The sequence below is a fragment of the Heptranchias perlo genome, chromosome 38 (genome assembly GCF_035084215.1).
Source record: "Heptranchias perlo isolate sHepPer1 chromosome 38, sHepPer1.hap1, whole genome shotgun sequence".
Taxonomy (NCBI): Eukaryota; Metazoa; Chordata; class Chondrichthyes; order Hexanchiformes; family Hexanchidae; genus Heptranchias; species Heptranchias perlo.
Genome location: NC_090362.1, coordinates 8,164,213 through 8,185,210, shown reverse-complemented (window position 1 = coordinate 8,185,210; position 20,998 = coordinate 8,164,213). Strand labels below are relative to the sequence as shown.

At 44.6% G+C, this 20,998-nt stretch overlaps 2 protein-coding genes across 3 annotated transcripts in view; both read right to left on the bottom strand.

The window, feature by feature from the left end:
• LOC137304576 (uncharacterized) overlaps window positions 1-6,298 on the bottom strand; it is a 55,474-nt gene extending 49,176 nt beyond the window's left edge. Inside the window, exons 1-2 of the mRNA XM_067973222.1 lie at window positions 6,102-6,298; window positions 2,921-3,004 (exon numbers count right to left, since the gene is read on the bottom strand). Coding sequence (XP_067829323.1) covers window positions 2,921-3,004; window positions 6,102-6,275 — 258 coding nt within the window. The 5' untranslated portion in view covers window positions 6,276-6,298. The remainder of the gene's footprint in view (window positions 1-2,920; window positions 3,005-6,101) is intronic.
• LOC137304707 (small ribosomal subunit protein eS17) overlaps window positions 1-20,768 on the bottom strand; it is a 135,231-nt gene extending 114,463 nt beyond the window's left edge. The window contains exons 1-5 of one of the 2 annotated variants that reach the window (XM_067973383.1): window positions 20,670-20,768; window positions 19,251-19,402; window positions 18,075-18,180; window positions 16,085-16,150; window positions 13,501-13,579 (exon numbers count right to left, since the gene is read on the bottom strand). In XM_067973383.1, coding sequence (XP_067829484.1) covers window positions 13,505-13,579; window positions 16,085-16,150; window positions 18,075-18,180; window positions 19,251-19,402; window positions 20,670-20,672 — 402 coding nt within the window. In that variant the 5' untranslated portion in view covers window positions 20,673-20,768 and the 3' untranslated portion in view covers window positions 13,501-13,504. Of the gene's footprint in view, window positions 1-13,460; window positions 13,580-16,084; window positions 16,151-18,074; window positions 18,181-19,250; window positions 19,403-20,669 lie in introns of those variants that run through there. The other variant, XM_067973382.1, reaches the window with a different exon arrangement.
• Between the last annotated feature and the right edge of the window lie 230 nt (window positions 20,769-20,998).

Below are 20,998 nucleotides of genomic sequence, written 5' to 3'. Positions count from 1 at the left end.
GTGGTGAGCCGCCTTCTTGAACCGCTGCAGTCCGTGTGGTGAAGGTTCTCCCGCAGTGCTGTTAGGAAGGGAGTTCCAGGATTTTGACCCAGCGATGGTGAAGGAACGGCCGATATTTGTCCAAGTCAGGATGGTGAGTGACTTACCTGAACGTGAAGCCAGGAGGAATAGTAGTGCTCCTCCTGACCCCACATTAAAGGACTCAATTGCTGCTGCCATGCCCCCATCTCGATCTCCGACTCCACGGATCCACTTACCTGCGAGTCGCTGTTGTTAATTGTATCCATGTGATTTATATAAATTAGTGTTAATTGTATTCAGGTGGTGGGTATCAATTGGGGACTCTCTTGTGTCCATTTATCGGAGGGAGCTTATCTAGGGGGTGCACGGTGTGTGTAATGGGGATCTCTGAGAATAGAGGCTCGGAAGCAACTGAAGACCAGGCTCTAGTATTCGATCCTTCACCACCGGGCTATCCAATTTTTTTTTACTGCTGTGACCTTAGCAGCGGCCCAATTTTTCTGTAGTCTTCACCGTCGGGCTGTTGTGCTGCGCCAGCTCCTTATAATCAGGCCCGAGGGCCCAATATCTGGGGAGCTTCGGGCCTAACCATTCTGGTGCAGGGAATGAATGAATTTCTGGGCCGTTGTGGGTGCTGGCAAGGCTGCAAGTGCTTGAGTGGCAAGACGCACGAGGGACTGGAGCTATGGCTCTTTGGGGAAGAGAAGCGGGTGTCCTAACTGAGTCACCCTCCCCATTGTGAAGACTGAATTGGACTGATTGCTTTGTGGGGAAGACGTGGATGGATTTCCTGGGATGGGCTTCCTCCCACCTCCATCATGCTATTTTGGGTGGGGCCTTGCTCTGCGTACACATTTATTATTGGGGGGGGGGGCTTTGCTGTTTAAAGGTCGCTGGTCACAGCCTGGTGTGTCACCATTATTAGTGTAAAATTTGGTTTTGAATTATATGGATTGGCTCCTGTGTCACCTGTTCCACAAGAAGCACCAATCTGGCAACAATCGTATCAAAAATGAGCTGGAACGTTCTTCTGTGAGTGATGCTGATTTAATCCCTTGCACACCTTGATATAATTTAAAAAGCCAAGGCCATGCTAAATCTTCGATGAAATGGTTCAGTTTTGTCACACTCCTGTTCTGAGCTTCGTGACGTGAAGCCTGTAACAAGCAATATTCGGTTTCAGAACCATTGATTAATGCTTGGATCTGGTATGTCACAAGTTAAGGAGGGGGTTTGTTTGGTAACCCATTGACTCTTGGTTCTTGTGAGTAACCCAGACACTATTGAGGGAATAGACATGGTATACTAACATAGATAGAAAGGGGGGGGGGGGGTGACTTCTTAAGAATAAATTTGTCAAAGATAAATGGACATCCTTTAAAAACACAATGAAGCAAGCATATAATTCACGAAACGAAAGTAAACAAAAATACACCAAAATGGATCAAGAGAAAAATTGAAAGGGAGGTTAAACAAAAGATTTACAAAGCTCTTAGGCTCAAAGTGACCATTAGATCAAGTACAAGATTACACAGAAGCAGATCGAAGAAATGTAAGAGAGAAAATTGAAAAGGAACATAAGATGTAAAATATAACAAGAGACTAGTCAAGGAGGAAGTTAAAATGATGAGGACCATGCACAGTTGAACATAAAGAAGAACAGGAGATAGACGCCATCCTAGATGATTATTTCTTGGAGGTTTTTAACCAAGAAGGAGGAGGCTTGTGTGGAGCATAAATGGCCTGTTTCCGTGCTGTAGACTCGATGTAACTAATAATGGACTATCAAACATCAAATGCACATTATGTGTGGCCCGATGGCTTTGATGTCAGTTAAACAGAGATTCTTTATTGGCTTATGGGGTTTCTATTCCCTCAGCTTGCAAACTAAAGGCCAAAGAAAACAGTATGGATCTGGAAATTTGAAAATACCAGTCACCATGTCTACAATCTGTGTGTAAACATGGTAGTTACTGGGTGCTTTTTGGAACATTCTTTCTGTAAGGATGTCTTTTTTTTCCCCTATAACATTGCACTATTTTCTGAAAACTTGTTTTGGGAAGCACAGGCCCAATTTCCTGAAATGCGCTCCCGGTGGGTGAAGTTTCAAAATTGGGACCACAAAAATTCACTTTAATCCATTGGTCGTAAACAACAACAACAACTTGCATTTACGTAGCGCCAAAATGGTGTGAGGGAAGGACAGGGCAATGGAAGGGAGGGGATAGTGCTTTGCGAGAGCTGAAACAGCTACCATAGGCTAAATGGCCTTGTGTTCGCAATGGCTGAGGCAGTCTTCTCACTTGGCCTGACAGTTTGCAATGAACGAATACAAGAGGCAAAATAACAGGTCAAAAATACAAGAACTCCACATCAGGACTATTGGTGGAGAGTGAAAATTGGGGGAGAAAGGTTTTGTGTAAAAAGATTGGTGAAATTGGTAAAACAAAACTGACAGAACAGATTGTAGTCACAAATAAATCTTCAATGACTCCCTCTTGAAGTAATGAATTTAATTTCGTGTTTGGATAACCTCCCTGAGCAGAAGATGATTAGCGTTTGGCTGTTATTTCATTAATTAAATGCTAGTTGTCACACTCCTATTCTGAGCTTAGTGAAGTGTTTGAATGTGGTATGTTATGAGTTAAGGAGGGGATTGTTTGATGACTTGCTATTTTATATTATCCATCTGTTTACACTTTATTATGGTGCTTCGTCTACTTATTCACCTGCTAGTAATGTGTTTTACAATTGGCTAACCACGATATCCATGACAACAGCTACAAGCCCCGAGTTATTGACTGTGGCCACTCCCTCCAATATCATCTCACTCCAATTCTTTGGCTTGTTTACATTCAGTGATACAAAAAACATTTTCTTAAAATTATAAAGAACATACCACATCTTCCACAAACTCCACGTTGGCCTGATAAGCTCTTTCCAAACACAGTCGGCTGCTGGCCAGCTCGAATGCTTGAACGGCCTAGGAAGTAAATATTCATTTAGTCTGAAAATAAATCGATAATTCATCCATCTTTCTCAGCCACAAACAGAACTCATCAGTGTGTTTACTTTAGTTGCCAGTTCAAAAATGGGACGACGCGATTCTGAAATGGAAATGTTGCTCTAATCTGCTTCGGGTCCTAAGTTCAGACATTCCAGGTCAGGGAGAGACCATCCCAAACCGGGAATGCAGCTGGGCCAGGCCAAGTAAAATCAATGACTAAGCCAGCCAGCGACTAACTGCAACTGGGAGTAGGGGTTGCCGACCCTCCAGGATTGGCCTGGAGTCTCCAGGGATTAAAGATTAATCTCCAGGACACTGCTGCGAGCAAAGACCCGGGGAAAAAAATCATGGGGCTTTGGAAGAAAAAGTGTTTTTTTTTCATTTTCTTTGAACACTTCTGTTTATTAGATATAAAAATATCGGGCATTGGATAAAATAACCCAATCGGGTTATAAAGAGTCTTTTCGCTTTCCAATTGGCCGTGGGAAGGCGGAGCACCGCGATGATGGACGTGTTGGGCGACCAATGGTGGGAGCAGTTGGAGTCTGGAGATCATGTGATGAAACCTCCAGGAATAAGTCCAGCCAGAGTTGGCAACCCCTAGCTGGGAGGAGGTTGTTAAGCCGTGTTGAAGACAATAAGCAAAATACCAGAGGAGAAGAAGCTTATTGTTCACATTCGGGCTCAGTCCTTCCAACATTTTCCCCTCGGTGTATTTTGATAAATATCAATGGTTAGTGGGGAAGAGCGTTTAGATTCATTCAGGCAATACCAGATCGCCATCCAAATAAATGTGGGGGGAGGCTCCACCACACCATAAGCCATCAGACATCTCTCGCCAAGGCATCTCTCGCCAAGGGAGCACTGAGAACATCAGGGGTGTTTTCAGTCACATTCTACATCATGTGTTACAGGGCTGTGTGCTTAAAGCTTTATCACACACAGTCCCGTCTACATCATATGTTACAACAACAACAACTTGCATTTATATAGCGCCTTTAACGTAGTAAAACGTCCCAAGGGGCTTCACAGGTGCGATTATCAAACAAAATTTGACACTGAGCCACATGAGGCGATATTAGGACAGGTGACCAAAAGCTTGGTCAAAGAGGTAGGATTTAAGGAGCGTCTTCAAGGAGAGAGAGGTAGAGAGGCGGAGAGGTTTAGGGAGGGAATTCCAGAGCTTAGGGCCCAGGCAGCTGAAGGCAGTGTCTTCACTGGCCAATCGCACAGTCACTACTTTAGCTATCGGGTTCGGTGTGGGCTGTCCTGGTGAAAGTTTCCTGAAGTGAGAATAACAGCTATTATCAAAATGCTTCTTAGTCCACAAGTTAACCTATTGCAATTGAAGAATCCTTAAAACATTCTGCTGCAGAGCGTGTATATTATACTTCAGTGTCAACCCATTCATCACTCAATTATCTTCTCTTGTCCTGAGGACATCGACTGCTCCTGGAATCCAGGCCCAGACAGACTATCACCCAAATGGTGAAACTAGATCATGAGTGTCATCCTCTCCACACATACTCTTCCCACAAGAGGTCACTGGGTTGTAATCAGGATGAGGAGCCCTGGCTGATTTTTCCCCTGTGTAGCCCAGGGATACTGATAAGAACATGGACTGCTCGGTACAGACCAAGGGTGGCAGCTGGTACCTACATGGCCTGTACGGTTCGGCAATGGCATCTGCACCTTCACCCAGCGACCCTTTGGGGAAGACCCTTCAATGTCCATTCCTCCTAAGTGAGTGTCTTCAGTTTCTGTTAATGAGACAACCTCTTTGCCACAAGGGCTCTTTCCCCACCAACATTCTCACCTCCTCTCCTCCCCTGACGACGCTGACTCCTTGAAGGAGTTCAGTTCCACGGATGTTGGTCACCCACTGGTGCCTCACCCAGTTGGCCAATTTGAGGGGATCAAATACAGTCCAAGATTACTTGAGATGGATAGGAATGGTAGGACTTGGGAGCGTGTCCATAATAACCATTGACAAAGAATGAGGTTAGATGCAAGGAAGCATTGCCTTTTGCAGAGAGTCATCGCCCTCTGGAACAGACTGCTGAGGCATGTGGTGATTATGGGGTTGCTACAGTCATAGGAACATAGGAACAGCAGTAGGCCATTCAGCCCCTCAAGCCTATTCTGCCATTCAATTATATCACGTCTGAACTCTATCTTAATTCCATCTACCCACCTTGGTTCCATAACCCTTATTGCCCTTGCTTAACAAAAATCTATCAATCTCAGTTTTGAAATTTTCAATTGACCCCCAGCATCCACAGCTTATTGGGGGAGAAAGTTCCAGATTTCCATTACACTTTGTGTGTCCGTTCAAAGGGAACATAACATGTTCCTGAGAGAAGAGGACATGCCCAGTTATAGGGGGTACGTTGCTAGTTAGTTGAGATTGTGATGAGACATGGGCAATGGGAGGCTCCTGGAGTTTGCTCGATTACCTCAGGGGGTCAGGTCTTTCTGCCTTTCCCAGGAGATAACAGGTGTGCGAGGTTGCACCGTTGACTGGATGGGGTGGACTTGCTGGGCCTGATGGTCTTATCTCACTCTTCCTTCAGTATGTTCAAGTGTGGACCTTGCAGCGAGTATCAGCCTGACCCATGTCCTGTTCTCACCCAACACACACAATAAAGGCACTTCTAACAGATTGTGATCAGCACCAGGAGCTCTGCCTAATTTTCTCCTCCTTAACCACTGAGGTCAATTGTAACACTCCTCCTGACAGCTCATTTGAGGTCAGCTATCTCAGCGCAGGCCAGGGAATCAAACCTTCCCAGTCCGTGACTCAGCTACTCAAAGGATGCACTTGCCGATCTGTCATGGGAACCCGACGCAGACCTTTATTCAAAAGTATTTGTAGTCATCGCGCAGTTACATCAGTCCTCGCTGAACATTTGTCACAGATTGAATTATTGATCCCTCAGATTTGTGCTAACTTTGTTTATCTATGTAGCTTAGACCAGATAAAAGCATGAGTTGTCATAATTTATCGAACAGGAATGGACAGTGTTACTGTGAAACATGGAAAATGATTGGATGCCTTCACATCCATCCTTACATTGCTCACTCTCGTCTTGATATTTTCCAGCTCTTCCCTCATCTCTGCGGACTGACGCTCTCGCCTGGCCCATGGTGTCAAGTCCGGCACAACGTGGTAGGCCTCGTCTCGGAGCTCCCTGCAGTGTCTGCATTCGAGGGGCGGGGTGTTTGGTAAAGCCCCGTGGGAACCCATACTTCAAGTGGGGTCTTCAGTACAGTCTCTTGTCCGGATAAAAGAAAAGATATCAGCAGAAAATAGGTCCTGATCTGGTAGGACCACCAGCAGCCAGTCAACGACAGGTCAATCAATATCCATTATCACTCATTCACAATCAACACCCAACATTGTTTAGGAAAAGACACCAGTGCCCAGTTAGTGACAGTATCGTCCATCATGTCAGCAACTGTCAGGGCCCATCATCTATCAGTAATCAGTATCTCATCAGCACCCAGTTAGTGATGGTCAGCACTCGTCGGTTAGGAAGGACCATTAACACCCAGTTAGTGACGGTCAGCACTCGTCAGTTAGGAAGGACCATTAACACCCAGTTAGTGACGGTCAGCACTCGTCGGTCAGGAAGGACCATTAACACCCAGTTAGTGACGGTCAGCATGCGTGCTCAGTCAACAACCTCTGATAGAACGTATATTTACCCCAAAGCAAGTTCTCAAGTGTTAAGATGACATTAAGGGTAGATTTGGACTTTGCGTGACAGTGTAAAGCAGGTGTTAACGAGTTGGCAGCCTGTTTTACATCTCTCCCCATTTTTGTTGTCATTGACTTCAATGGAGAGATGTTAAACGGGCTGCCGACTCACTATCACCCGTTTTACTGTCGCGCAAGGTCAAGATCAACCCTAAGTGCTCCCCTTATAAACAAGGATGAGACAATAGAGGAAGAGACACTGGGGATTGCTCTTATACACCCTCTGGGGCCAGTTCTAGAGTACCAATGTGGACACAAGGTCACCTGCTACTCCTTTGATACAGAAGGCAAATTGGATATATAATTGAAAAGGAAAAATTTGCAGGGCTATGGAGAAATAGCAGGGGAGTGGGACTGATTGGATAGCTCTTTCAAAGAGCCAGCACAGGCACAATGGGATGAATGGCCTCCATCTGTGCTGTAAGATTCTATGAATGATTAGGGCAGGGCAGCAATGCATTTTATTTTAGAAAAAAGTTTCATTCTCAATGTTTTATCTGATAATTCCCTTATTGTTAGAACAAGTAACATTTACCTACAGTCCTGCTCCATCGATCACTGGGGTTCGATGGCTTCTGCCAGTATCCCATTTTCTACTGGGTGCCCACATGAGCAGATACTGTTTCAGCTCAGACATGGAAAGTTGCCATTGGTGCCACAATGCCCAGTGCCTGTGGAACTGCATCCCAGCCAGAGTTTAGTGTCATCAGGAGAGGTCAAGGAGAAACAAAACTTGACAAAACAAAAACCCGATGGGCAATAAGGGGAAGCTAGATAAGTACACGAGGGAGAAAGGAATAGAAGGCTATGCTGACAGGGTGAGATGAAGTAAGGTGGGAGGAGACTCGAATGGAGCATAAACACTGGCATGGACCTGTTGGGCCGATATGGCCTGTTTCTGTGTTGTAAATTCTATGTAATGAGGGCTGAGAGAATAGCTCTTCCCTCCTCTACTCAGCCCAAGGCCTCAGCTATGCCACTTGTTTTTTTAACCCTCTCCAAGTCTTACCTCTCCTCACCAACCGCTCTCTGGTACATTGTCCACGTTTATCATTATTTCCGACCGAGCCTAGACAGTGAGTCGTGGGAGGCTTTTTCAACCAAGTGCAGCGTCACAACCAAGTGTTCCCCAATCCCGTTCTCAGCTGCCACCCACGCCTGCCAGCAGGGGATCTCTGGATAGCCAACGGGAGGGGGAGCCATGGCCCATTCTTCCTGTCTCCACACCAGGGTCAACCGTAGTGTCCCTACCACCAACTGCGATCAGCTAATTCAGCACAGATTGCAGCTCAAGTCCTGGGATCTTCCTGATCCTGTGGTTCAGTTCCACACTAGAGAATGTACTTACCAACTGAACCACTGGGTAAACTGGGAGGGGTTTTTTTGTTACTGTAATTGGATCTTTCCCTTTGGTTTAGAGCTTTTAGTCCGTCCCCACACTCCTTAAAATCTCCTTCTTTGGTTCGATGTCTAATTACACGTCTGTGAAGCACCGGGGAACATTTCTCCTACATCAAAAGGTGCTACGTAAAAGTAGAAGATGCTGGAAAACACTCAGCAGGCCAGGCAGCATCTGCGGAGAGAGAAACAGCATTAACGTTTCAGGAGTTCTGATGTAAGGTCATCGGCCAGAAACGTTAACTCGGTTTCTCTCTCCACAGATGCTGCCTGACCTGCTGAGTGCTTTCCAACATTTTCTGTTTTTATTGCAGATTTCGAGCATCCGCAGTATTTTACTTTTGCTAGATGAAAGGTAAGTTGATGTTACTGGTTATTTCTGGGCAGGGTACCTCCTTTATTCATTAGTTCAAGGTTAATTACGGCTCAATGTCATGAATGGCAAACTTACATACGTAAAAAGATACAGAGGAAGTGCAAGGAGGCAGCTTCAGCTGCAGTGCTAGAACTGGCAAAGGCCTGGTGGATAAACGGCCTCTTTCTCTCCTGTAAATTCTCCACTTTTACATTAGATTTTCCATATTGCCATGGGACAAGGTGATTCACAAATAGGTGCAAGGAAACGAGTGCCAAACCAGGAAGGGAGAGATTAGGAGGGGTGACCGCAAGCTAGGTCAGAGAGATTGCACTTTTGATCCTCTAGTCACTTCACCTGTTTTACTAGAAGTATTGAAATTAGTTAAAGTAACCTGCCTTTACCTTTAAAAATACAAATGTCGGATCTGCTCTCAGTATTCCTTTGGGTTCAGCTTCACCAGTCTCTCCCATAAGCAGATGCCGTGTCCCTTGTGAACAGGAGTTTACCTTTCTTGCCCAGTATCTAGCCATAAGAATGATACCCCTCTTGTTGTATGAACTAGATGATCTCACAGCTGCCTCTGTGTGCATTTCTCCAATCGTCCCAAAGGCAGATGATTCACACTGTAATGAGATGAGGCTGGGCATGAAGTGACCACTGATCCTCTCACCAATTAGGGAGTTGACTAGTCGGGCCGCCAATTACACCGGCTACCCTGCCTCCCCCTTTATCTGTACCTCAATCAGACAACTTCATTCAGTGTGCGGATGAATCCAGCGCCTCATGTAGGAATACCTACTGGAAGTGTCTGAAAGTGACAATAATCCATCTCGCTAAGGCTCATTAACTTTCAGGAGAACCCATTAACATATCGATCTCTTCTTTGTCCCAGTGAATCCAGCCTGCCTTCCACAGTCAAGATACAAGTGTGGCTCAGTGGTAGCACTCTCGCCTCTGAGTCAGAAGCTTGTGAGTTCAAGCTCCAACTCCTGAGATTTGAGCACATAATCTAGGCTGACACTCCAGTGCAGCACTGAGCGAGTGTTTGTGGGATCTTGCTGTGCACAAATTGGCTGCTGTGTTTCCTATATTACATCAGTGACTGCACTTCAAAAGTACTTCATTGGTTGTACAGTGCTTTGGGACATCTTGAGGTCTTGAAAGGAGCAATTTAAATGCAAACCTTTATTTCTAACAGAAAGGATGCTAGACCTTTGTGAATTAAACTTTAGAATCCTGAATGTGACTTCAGTTCAAAAACATTTCAAAGCTTAAGCCAAAAATCTCTCTTGGGTCAAGTGGTCATGAAAATATGAGATGCACATGAAGAAAAACATTCCATAGAATCATTCTGCAGCACTGGAAGAGGCCATTTGGCCCATTTCAGCTGTGCTGGCTCTCTGAAAGAGCTCGCTACTTAGTCCCATTCCCCTGCCTTTCAGTTAAAGTATTGTCCTATTCGGTTGAGAGTTAACAGAGATACATGAGCTAAGAAGGTATTATACACAATAAACATGCATAATCACATTCGCAAGACATTATATCAAAGTTAACTTTTACATAGGCAGGATACAGAACATTTCCTCTTGGCAATATCCTCCAGTACACACAAACTACAAGCCCACTTAATGCTGTGGGTGAGTGAAAATTTCATACATGACGACCGGAACTATTAATTCATACCAGCAAAATTATATTTTGGCCATTAAAGCGAACAGAAAGATCAACGTGAGATGATTTAAAAGCCTCTCATTAATTCTGAAATCATCTAAGAACATTGAATATACTGAATAATTCAGATGAGATCTGTGTAAGTAGCTCGTGTCATTATTTGTTTTTACATTTAATTCAAGGATGACTGGATTCATCAGTCACAGACAAGTCACCCTGTACATAGAATCATACAGTACAGGAGACCATTTGGCTCATTGTACCTTTGGCGGCTCTTTGAAAGAGCTATCCAATTAATCCCACTCCTCTGCTTTTTCTCCGTAGCCCTGCAAATGTTTCCTTTTCAAGTATTTATCCAATTCCCTTTTGAAAGTTACTATTGAAGCTACTTCCACCGCCCTTTCATATTTTACTTTGGAAAACAAATTGATCCCTTGGTCATCAATGGGTAAATTATACTTTAATGACAAATCGAACTAGTGCAACTCACCACACTGCTGTGCTCACAGACCAGGTCCTGTACACCCACTCCAGTCCCAGGGTGGGGAGGCTTTAATGGGACTGACTGAGTTGTCTCTGTGGAGGTGGTTACTATAAACAGGTCCCAGTAACTCAGTCTCCTCCTAAAGAAATTGTGCAAGCAGTTCCTGGCGCTGGGGTCACGCCCTTATTATTTGGTGAAGCAAAGCTCTTCTGCCAGAAGCGACTGACAAAATAAACCTCCCTCTCTCCCAGCCAGCTTTCACACAACTTCAAACCCGCAGCTACAGAACAGACACTGAGGGCAAACACAAACGCAGCACAAGCGCTGAGGGCAACTCAGCTTCAGAAACACCAACCCCACTAGCCAGTTCTTCTGATATGGACCTGTGAGTCAGGCTAACGACCTATTAAAACAAAAAGGGAATTTGTTATGGAAACAACCCAGAGCACAAACTGCTGGATGGTGGAAGAAATGGGCTGTCTCAGATGCCACGGAAGAGAAAGACGACAATGACCAGGGGCGTTGAGAATGACTAGCACCTCGATCATCATCCCAATCAAGATCAGGTAACTCAGCACAGCCCACGGATCGAAGCTGGGACGTTCCTGCTCTGTATGCGTTCAGCACGCCCGATAACTGTGCATTTACTTGGTGAACTATCAAGGAGAGCTCCATGTAAGGTCCCTGCACAGCCCAGTATGAACCACCATCAGCTCCACATAACTATAATATGGGATTCTCCTGCTGGACCATGTGCATAGAAAATACAGAACCAGGGGGTTGGATTCAATTTGCGCTGAGTGTACCCCCAAAGTGCATTGGGAGTACTCCAATTGGCATTAGCACCCCAGAGCCAGTGGGGAAAGGGGCAGGGAATCACAAGGATTCCAAGGTCTAATCGCTATTGTTCATCCCCAGCTGGAAAGAGCTTATGTAAACTTTTGGCTGTGATGCCTTGTCTCAAATAGCCTGCCGACAATCACTGTCTAATCTCCAAGATCAAGAACGGCCACTTGGTTAAAGAACCAGAGGGCTGTGAACACTTGTAGAAGTGCAGCCCAGTATAATGGACCATCTCTCAAGGTGAAGGGATGGGGATTAGAAATGGACTGTATAATACAGTAGTGAGACCAACTTAGAAAAATTAGTTCTGATGAAAAGTCATCGACTTTAAACATTAACTGTTTCTCTCTCCACAGATACTGCCTGACCAGCTGAGTGTTTCCAGCATTTTGTTTTTATTTTAGAAAATCACTCATCTGAATTTCCTCCATCCACAGTATCTGCCACCTCTTCAAAGAACTCATCTCAGGTTTGTCCTTTGTGAAATCTGTGTGGTCTGCTTATAATTTATTTGTACAATACTTGTTATTTTTAATATCCTTGCTTTCCTCATTTACCTCACAATCTTTATTTAAAATCATGTTATAACCATACCTCCTCTTTAATTTTAGTTCGAGCAGTGGGACTAGTTTGTCATCACTCACATTGCCGTCCCCAGTTTATAAAGGTGGGAAAGTTCAGTCAAAGCTGTACATGAAACTCTAATTTGCCTGACAAGCACAAATAATCTGGGCTTGGTTGAAACCAGGTTTTGTGATAGACTAAATTCAGTTCCAGTCTGTATGGAATGAATTAAACAAAGTAACCAGGGTAATTTAAGTGTTTTATGATAAATTAGGAAGCATCAGTGAAGTGATTGATGGATGATATAAACAGATCATCTCACTCAAGTAATGGAAATAATGATTTCCTGGTCCTTGCTGCACCAATTGCCAATCCAAAATTTGATCATATTGGATGAGACTTTAAACCAAGGCCTCTCAGGTGGACACAAAAGATCCCACGGCACTATTTTGAAGAGCAGGGGAGTTCTTCCTGGTGTCCTGGCCAATATTTATCCTTCAACCAACATCACTAAAACAGATTGTCTGGTCACGACCACATTGATGTTTGTGGAACCTTGCTCTGCGCAATTTGGATGCCGTTTCCTACAAGTGACTACACTTCAAAAGTACTTCATTGGCTGTAAAGCGTTTGGGACATCCTGTGGTCGTGAAAGGTGCTATATAAATGCAAATCTTTCTTATGGTCACTCATCACCACAAGCTCCATTGCTTCTAAATTGTAAATGTCATTCTGATTGCTTATACCAAGTCTAGACATGAGCGCCCCCTAATGGAGTCCATGACATTGTCTCAAGAAGCAGTCTTGTAATGCACCAGTTCAGATCCCATCACCTCACCTCCGCTTGAGCAATCTCCGTCACTGTTGGGATGGATGAGCTCACCAGTTGTTAAAATACTTGCTGTACAAACCTTTCCAACCTCATTACGTAAGACAGAGCTGTCCCAGCTTTTGGTTCCATGAGCCACATAGTTGTGTTCCATGGCACCAGAGGGGCCACATACAAAGTTTAAATCCACGTTGCATTAATTTGCAATCCACACTGCAGCTTAGTGCAGGAATCTCGTTCAACATTCCCCAGTTACGAAGCAACAATAACCTGACTGATGCATAAAAGAAATGTCATCTCCCCCAGTATGATAGTTAGATTTAGAAATCAGAGGTTACGGTAACTTACCGACTGAAACATTTAGCATTCACATTACACCATTTCACGTCAATCCTAGAGAAGCCCCAGCAACTATTTCACAGGAATACAAATGGGTCACCTAGGCTGTCTCCAAACTGGAGCGAAGAGGAGGAAATTGCAGACATTCGATACAATGGAACAAATAATGACACACAACCCAGCAAATTCCTTTTGTCTTTTTTTATTAGAGCAATGTTGTACAAATAATTTTAGATTCTTGGGGTCCTGAAGGCCATTCCTACTGAAGGCTGTGTGACCTGCAGATTGGACAAGCTGCCAAAGTCCTGCAAAAGAGGGGGCAAAATACATTAAATGCAAGGCAGACAAAATCCACAGAACCGTACAACAGGTTAGTTTAGTAACAAATACTGCAAGCTAGACCAGTACGACAGTCTTGAAGGGATTTTGCAGCCAACAATGTTATATGGCAGGGGCTTGAATTCAATTAACTGTCCTGCTAGTGAACAGTTACAAAATAGGCAAGTTACAGCATCTAGAATGAACTCAAAACTCCAATTAACTCAGTCCAGTCCACGGGTCCCAGGGAATTCCAAGACACCCGAGGTCAGTGGCAAGTTTGCATCTCACGCTTAGCTGTCATCATCCTACTTTCCACCATCCATTTGAGGTGGCAGCAACCTAAAAACATCCGGTCCTTGATTGACTGAAAATAGGTTCCAAAAACTATTGTGCAGTTATAGCCCAGGATTAAATGTGATGTTTTAACATAATGTAAACAAATCCAAAAAAAGCACTTTTGCAGCATGAGTTCTCTTGTCTGTGGCATCAACACCACGATTTGCCCAGTTGAGAACTCAGCTGCAGCAAACTAGGGGTTAAGTACACCTGCAGGACAGCAAATTAACCCCCAAATTCTGAAAGGACAGCCCCGGACTCCACTGCAATGTGACAGATCCTTGATGGACAAGTTACATGACACAGGGAATGCCTCCATTTAAGGGAGTGGGGATGAGACGAGATAGTAAATCTTGTGGAACAGGATCCGGCCACAGAAGGAAGTAAAGCATCAACAGGCATTGCCTGCAGTCCAGGCATAAAACATCAACAAGGCTATACACAATGTTCAAACCTCGAATAGTACTTCAACACTTACCATGACTAATTTATCTTTTATTTACACAAGATGATGCATCAATTCAATTTAAAACATTAATGAACCTTCCCACACTGCGTAAAACTAATTAAAGTCACTACAAGTTAAAAACAGGCTGGGTCCCCTACTTTGGAGTAAGACATTCTACCCAGTGCTGCCACAGGACATGTCGCCCCCCACAAGAGTGAACAGTGGGAACTTGTTACGTTCCCATCCAAATGAAGTAAGCGGAGAGCCAAGTCATATTTATACTGAGTTTATCGTATCGCCCAAGCTCTAGTGTAGATGTGGAATCCACCAGGAGCTCAATGCACAACCCCAATGGAGTGCAGGAGTCATGAACATCCATCAAAACTGGGATCATAGGATTAGAAGAATCAAGCCATTCATTAGAATCTTGACCAAACCTAGCCCACTTCACTGCGTATCTGGACTCCATCCCAGGATGGGATGGATACTGGGCCACCAGCTCTCTGCTGCGCAACACCCCAGAATGAGGCTCATAAATATGGCCAGGAATGCCAATGTGCCTAATCTGAAAAAAAAATCACCCTTCAACAAGGTCAGGATAAGTTCATGCAGGTAGTAATGAGAGGAGGGAAAGACTATCAAAGACAAGAAAGCAATAGATTTTAAACTTCACTTCAGGTGGGACAGAATGTCGTAAATTACGTTCAGCTTAGTAGGAGGAATGGCTAAAAAGAGATGGGGGGTAAGTGGCAGAGAAAGAAGCTAAGTCCTGAACAGAAACTTTTCTAAAAACATCTTACCATCCTGAAGAGTCACGCTACTGTAGCGAAGGAGACTGCAAGCTGCTCCCCAAAGATTAATGCTCATTGATGGACTCCCACGATACCATAATCTCCCAGTGTTGCCCGACTGAAGCAGAATGCTCTATTCATCACTGTAAACTATTATGGCTATGCACATAGTAACTCGGCCCTTTTCCTTACTTACAATTTCACTCCCACCTTTTTGAAAATTTGGTGAGAGCGACACAAAGACTTTATGTTCTGCATGTGTAAGAGCTGTGAAATGCAGGATCCATTCTGAGTGTGCAAGCATCAGTGTAGCACTGGGATTGTAGATACACCAAAACTTCACGACTACTGTATGGACTATTCAACTTCCCTTTCACCATCCAAGAGGGTTTATTGGTAAACAAATAGTAGAAGTCATAAACTTGCTGAACCAGTATGGTTTTGTTTTGTCTATTCCCAGTGAGCGCGTTCTAAATAAATAGTCACATAGCAAAAGCAAGATAACGTGAAGAGAGCACCCTGGGTTTAATATGTAAATTCATAAAATATATCTAATCTTCCTTGAACGAGACCCCAAATCCTAATAGAAGTCAGCTACTCTGCAAGGCACATCATATTAAGTGGGATATCACACTGAGGGTTTACGGTTACTTCCTCCCTCTCTACCCTCCCATGTTGCGAGAACAGGTGTCCTTCCCCAGCTTCAACCACTGGTCTGACTTGTCTTCTGCTCCTTTCTTTCAGAGGACACTTCACCTGCACATGTGGTAGATCAGACACGGAACTAACTCCACAAAACTGATGCAGCAGTTGGCACATCAGCACGCCACATCATCTGGACGGGTTGTGGGTCACCGAAAATAGACAAATGACAAATTCTTAGCGTGGGGAAGCAGCAACATCCCATTACTCACCAACAGCTTCAGCATTTCCTTGGTGTCTGGGTCCACCTCAATCATCTCCTGATCCAGAGCAGAGACCTGAAAAAAACAGCCGCAGAAACAAATCAGGAAACGGACCAGCCATTTCTCCCAGTCACACCAAGGGACACATTCTTTTCAAATTATTCCTCAAAGAGTCAGACTGGCTCGGCTGGTAGCACTCGCCCTGCACACCGTGCGTGGGCTCAGGCGCCACTGTGGACTTGAGCACACAGTCGAGGCCAGCACTCCGGTTCAGTCTTTTGGATGACATTAAACCAAAGCCCCAACTGCCAGCTCAGATGGGGTGTAAAAGATCCCATGGCACTATACGAGAACAGGGATGTTCTCCTGGCCAACATTCACTCCCTCAACTAATACAACCACAAACAGAATATCTAGTCATTCATATCTAGTTTGTGGGATCTTTCTATGCACTAAGTAGCTGCCACATTTGCCTACAGAACAGTAGCAGCATTACAAGAGTGAGCTATTGAATGTAAATGCTGTGAAAGGCACTATACAAATACTTCTTTCTTCGAGGAAACCTGGTTTTAAAAGTAACCTCATTCACTGGAGGCACCAAAGCCCTATTCCAATCATCATACCATCCCAGGAAACTACCAGGTACGACCTAAAATCGATCACAGCTTTAGCCACTGTTAGGATCTCAACTGAAGGAGCTAAACCCAGCTAGACTTTAACCAATTACATACAGGCTCAGAACCACTGCTCAAGGTGAATGCAAAGTTTCATCATTAAAAACAATCTATATTTCCATATTCGGTGATCATTTGGACAAGAAAGTAGGTAAACATGGGGCGCAATCAGGCCAATAAAGTTGTCAATACTAAAACTGCAACATTTAGTTTGTTAATTACAAATCATGAATGTATTAGGCACAATGTCCAAAGGCAAAAATGAGCAGGTATTATTTCTAGGACTTAACAGTTCGACATAAATAGTAAGCGTGGGCGGTGAACAAGTTGCTATTAAGAATTTTGCAGAGATCCGCGGTGTGGGGGGATATCAGGATTGCTCGAGATATAACAAACATCGAGCCAAGATGTGAAGTGGGGATCGAGCTGCAATGGCCGTCAGCATCAAAAATTCCGGTAAGAGAGCTAAAGATCTAATCAACGTTTCCTATTTGGACTTGTAATTGAGTGGTGCTGTGTTTTGCTATTCCAGGTACCACAAAATACAGATGATATGGACACTGCCTGTACTCGAACAGTCTACAGGGCTGGGAAACTTAGCTCTGCATAATTCCAAAAAAAGGCGAGATACGTATCATATGATTTTGAGACAAGCGCGGAGTAAATATTTGGGCTCAGATATTCAGTCATGTTGATATGGTACCTGCTCATCTTTGTGGAGTTTGTGTGTACTTTACCAACAAGCCAACACCAGCTCAACATAGGCCTGAAACAAGGGAGCATCGACAGTCAATCTGATCACTAGGGAGCTTCCAACAGACTGGGAACAGCCAGCGTCAACTGACCAACCTTGAATTGTGATAAGGAGGTGACGGCCAAAAGTGACCACAGAAATGGAGGAGCGCGCGGCAATTTGATGGTCTGCGCCCCGACACCCAAAAAGGCCTCAAAGCAGCACGCAGTCTCATTTACTCTCCATGCTACAACTCACTTGCTAAAGAAACAGCTAGATGTCATGGCAAGAGAGCAGGGCTGGTATTCTGGAAGGAAAAACTCAAATTGGGCTGAAGGTCCTTCAACACCTGAATCTAACGATCAAAGTGCAGAATGATTCACCTTATCCCAAATGAATATAAATCTTGAACACTATCCTGGTAATTTACAGGTCAGTTGCAGTATTTTGCCTGAAGACTTCAAGCATCCCAATCTTGTTACTTAAATACAAAACCCACGTTCTGAGTGTACCCAAGCAAGTACACAGATGCAGCATCAGATAGAACTCAATGAATAAACCAGTGAGTGAACTCGACTGAAGATAAACCCACCTCTGGGACATAGTTGTCCCTCCTCTCTCGCTCCTCTTCCTGCAGTTTGATGGAGATGCCTCTCACAGGCCCACGCTGGATACGCTTCATTAAGTGTGTCACGTATCTAGATAAATTACAGACACCAATTATTGTACATTGTAAATCCTACTGTAGTCAACTGCTATACCTGCACAGTACTAGGCAGCAACAAACTACAGAGCGGTTCTAAAACAGGTTCCAAACAAGACAGTATAATTATAATTAGAGGATATTTCAACTTAGCTTTCAGTTCAGTCATTAGTGTTAACAGCACTTTTAAATTACAGATTTTTCAAACTCGCATTCTTGGTTTTTACCTGTGTTAATAATTTAAATCTCATCAATCGATGGTGAAAATTCCTCAAATATCATTAAGATACTGCAAGGTTCCCCATAACCACTGGGGATGGATGCTGCAGAGAAACCAAACTGATTCCACTCAACTTATTCCTCCTGTAGGGGTAGCAAGACCCCCTTATTTCTCCTTGTATATATTGATATAACAGGAGGGATCATTAAATGGGGATTCGGACAAGCACACAGGACCCACTAATACATCCAATGTTCAAATAAGATTGGGCAACACGATGAGCAGAGCCACTGAGAGACATAGTCACAGCCGTGACAGAGCAAGGACAGGGAGACCACAAAAAGGAAATCGATGCCCTCAATTCTAGCGGCGAGGTTCAATCAAAGAACGAGGAAGTCCCATGTACGATCACTGGCTCGTTTTGAGTTAGCTCATCTCAACAGGATAGAAAATGATGGTGTGACAACTGGCCTCAAATCTCTCTCACACACCCCCCACCCAATGGGGGGAGAATCACGCACATTTAGAAGTCAGGTGAAGAAGAGAATAGGATCAAATTTTATCTCTTTCCCTGCCACCCACACCCCTCCACCTGATGTGTGGCCCACAGGTGAATAGTTTGCCAACATTCACTACCAAGGCGCATACGAGTAACAGCCATTATGTGCAAATTATTAGAGGGCACCCGTGGAACTATAGCCATGGAACAGAAGGAGGCCATTCAGACTCTCGAGCCTGTTCCGTCATTCAATTAGATCCAGCTAGGAATTAACCCACTTCCCAGGAGCGTATGGGGAGGGAGAACATTGGCGAGATAGAATTAATAAAAGCATCTCACTTCTTACCCTGCAATCTTGTTCCGGAGTTTCTTGCTGGGGATGATGGCGATCTCCTCGCAAACCCTTTTGTTTGTGTGGAAGTCGTTGCCGAGGCGGGTGTAGTATTTCTCAATTATCACTCGAGCGGCTTTCTTGACCGTCTTAGTCCTGACACGACCCTGGCCAGACAGAAACGCGTACAGTTATAAAAAGCATCCTCTACAACCCTTTTAATCCAAGGGGGAACCAAAGGTCAGCACTTAAAACAGGCCATGTAGTCATAACCTTTCAAGGAATCAATTGTTTAATGTAACATTTGCACATAACTACATTACAGTTCTGGGCTAACAGGTGTGGTTTTACATCTCAAGGCAAGCTGAGTAAACATACTAACTTATTTCAGATTTCCAGCATTTGCAGGTTTTTTTTCCCCAGACTAACAGCTATTGAGCAGTTGTAATTTAAAGGTAGGACATTTATTGGCTTCATCAAATGAGTTGGGCATCAGAACCCCAAATGCATAATTCTTCCTGATCTACTGTACACCAATTTTAACACTGAACACCTTTTTAATGCAGCAAAAGGATGGAGTACTGTAGACACTCTGGGCAACTAAGATTAAATTGAGATCCATAAACCCAAACTATTACACAGAATCATACAGCACAGGCAACATCATGCCTGCTCTTTGAAAGAGCTATCCAGTTACTTCCACTCCCCTGCCTTTTCCCCATAGCCCTGCAAATTTGTCCTTTTCTCATCTCCCCTCTGGTTCTTTTGCCAATTATCTAAAATCTGCATCCTCCAGTCACTGACCCTTCTGCCAGTGGAAACAGTTTCTCCCCATCTACCCTATCAAAACCCCCTCATAATTCTGAGCACCTCTATTAAGTCTCCCCCTAACCTTCTCCAAGGAGAACAATCCCAGTTTAAATAAATAACTGAATGAACATTTGGGTTCAAGCTGCTCTCAGACCGTCCTCTCCGCAGTTACTGTCCCAGCCTCAGCTCCCCATCCGCCCGGGACCAAATGAAGACTTTCCAACAAGAAGCTTTTACTCAGCCGGAACGCAAGAGCCCGGGGATCGGGCAGCGCCGCAACCCAGGCCGGACGGCATCCGGGAAAGCCCGAGGCCTCGTCTCACAAATGCCCCGTCCTAAATTTCAAGCTTCTCCTCTTCCCCTGCACCCCCCCCCCCCACACAATTAAACAAGAACCCGGTTACATTAAACCCCCACAGCGAGGAGTCACAGCCCAGGGATAGGCCCCGGCCGACTCCGGGCACATCGCCTCCTTCTTTATCCGCTTTTTCCAGTAATATCGGCGGATAAAGTTGGCCGGACGAGTTATAAATGTGCGTGGGCCGGTGTGGGAAGCTTTGGTGCCCGATTGCCAGGCGGATGGCGGCAGATTGTCCCCCCCAGCCCCGGTCCGCCCAGACCCACCATCTTGGATTCCAGCAGCTAGAAGAGGGCGAAGGCGACTGGGAGCAGCTCTATAAGGACCCCAGCGGCAGGGTGGCTAACGCACTGCCTGAAACACCCTCGGATTACCTGCACTGCAGACTCCTGCTGTGCCTTTGCATAAAACATACAAAAAAAAAACCTAACAAAAGTGCCCCTTTTTAGAGGGGCACATCTAATAGAAAAACTAAATCATAAATGCAGCAATGCTATTTGCTTTAACCACTCATGTGGCAGCGAGTTCCACATTCTCAGCACTCTCTTTGTGAAGGCATTCCTCCTAAATTCTTTATTTGATCTGTTAGTGGCTG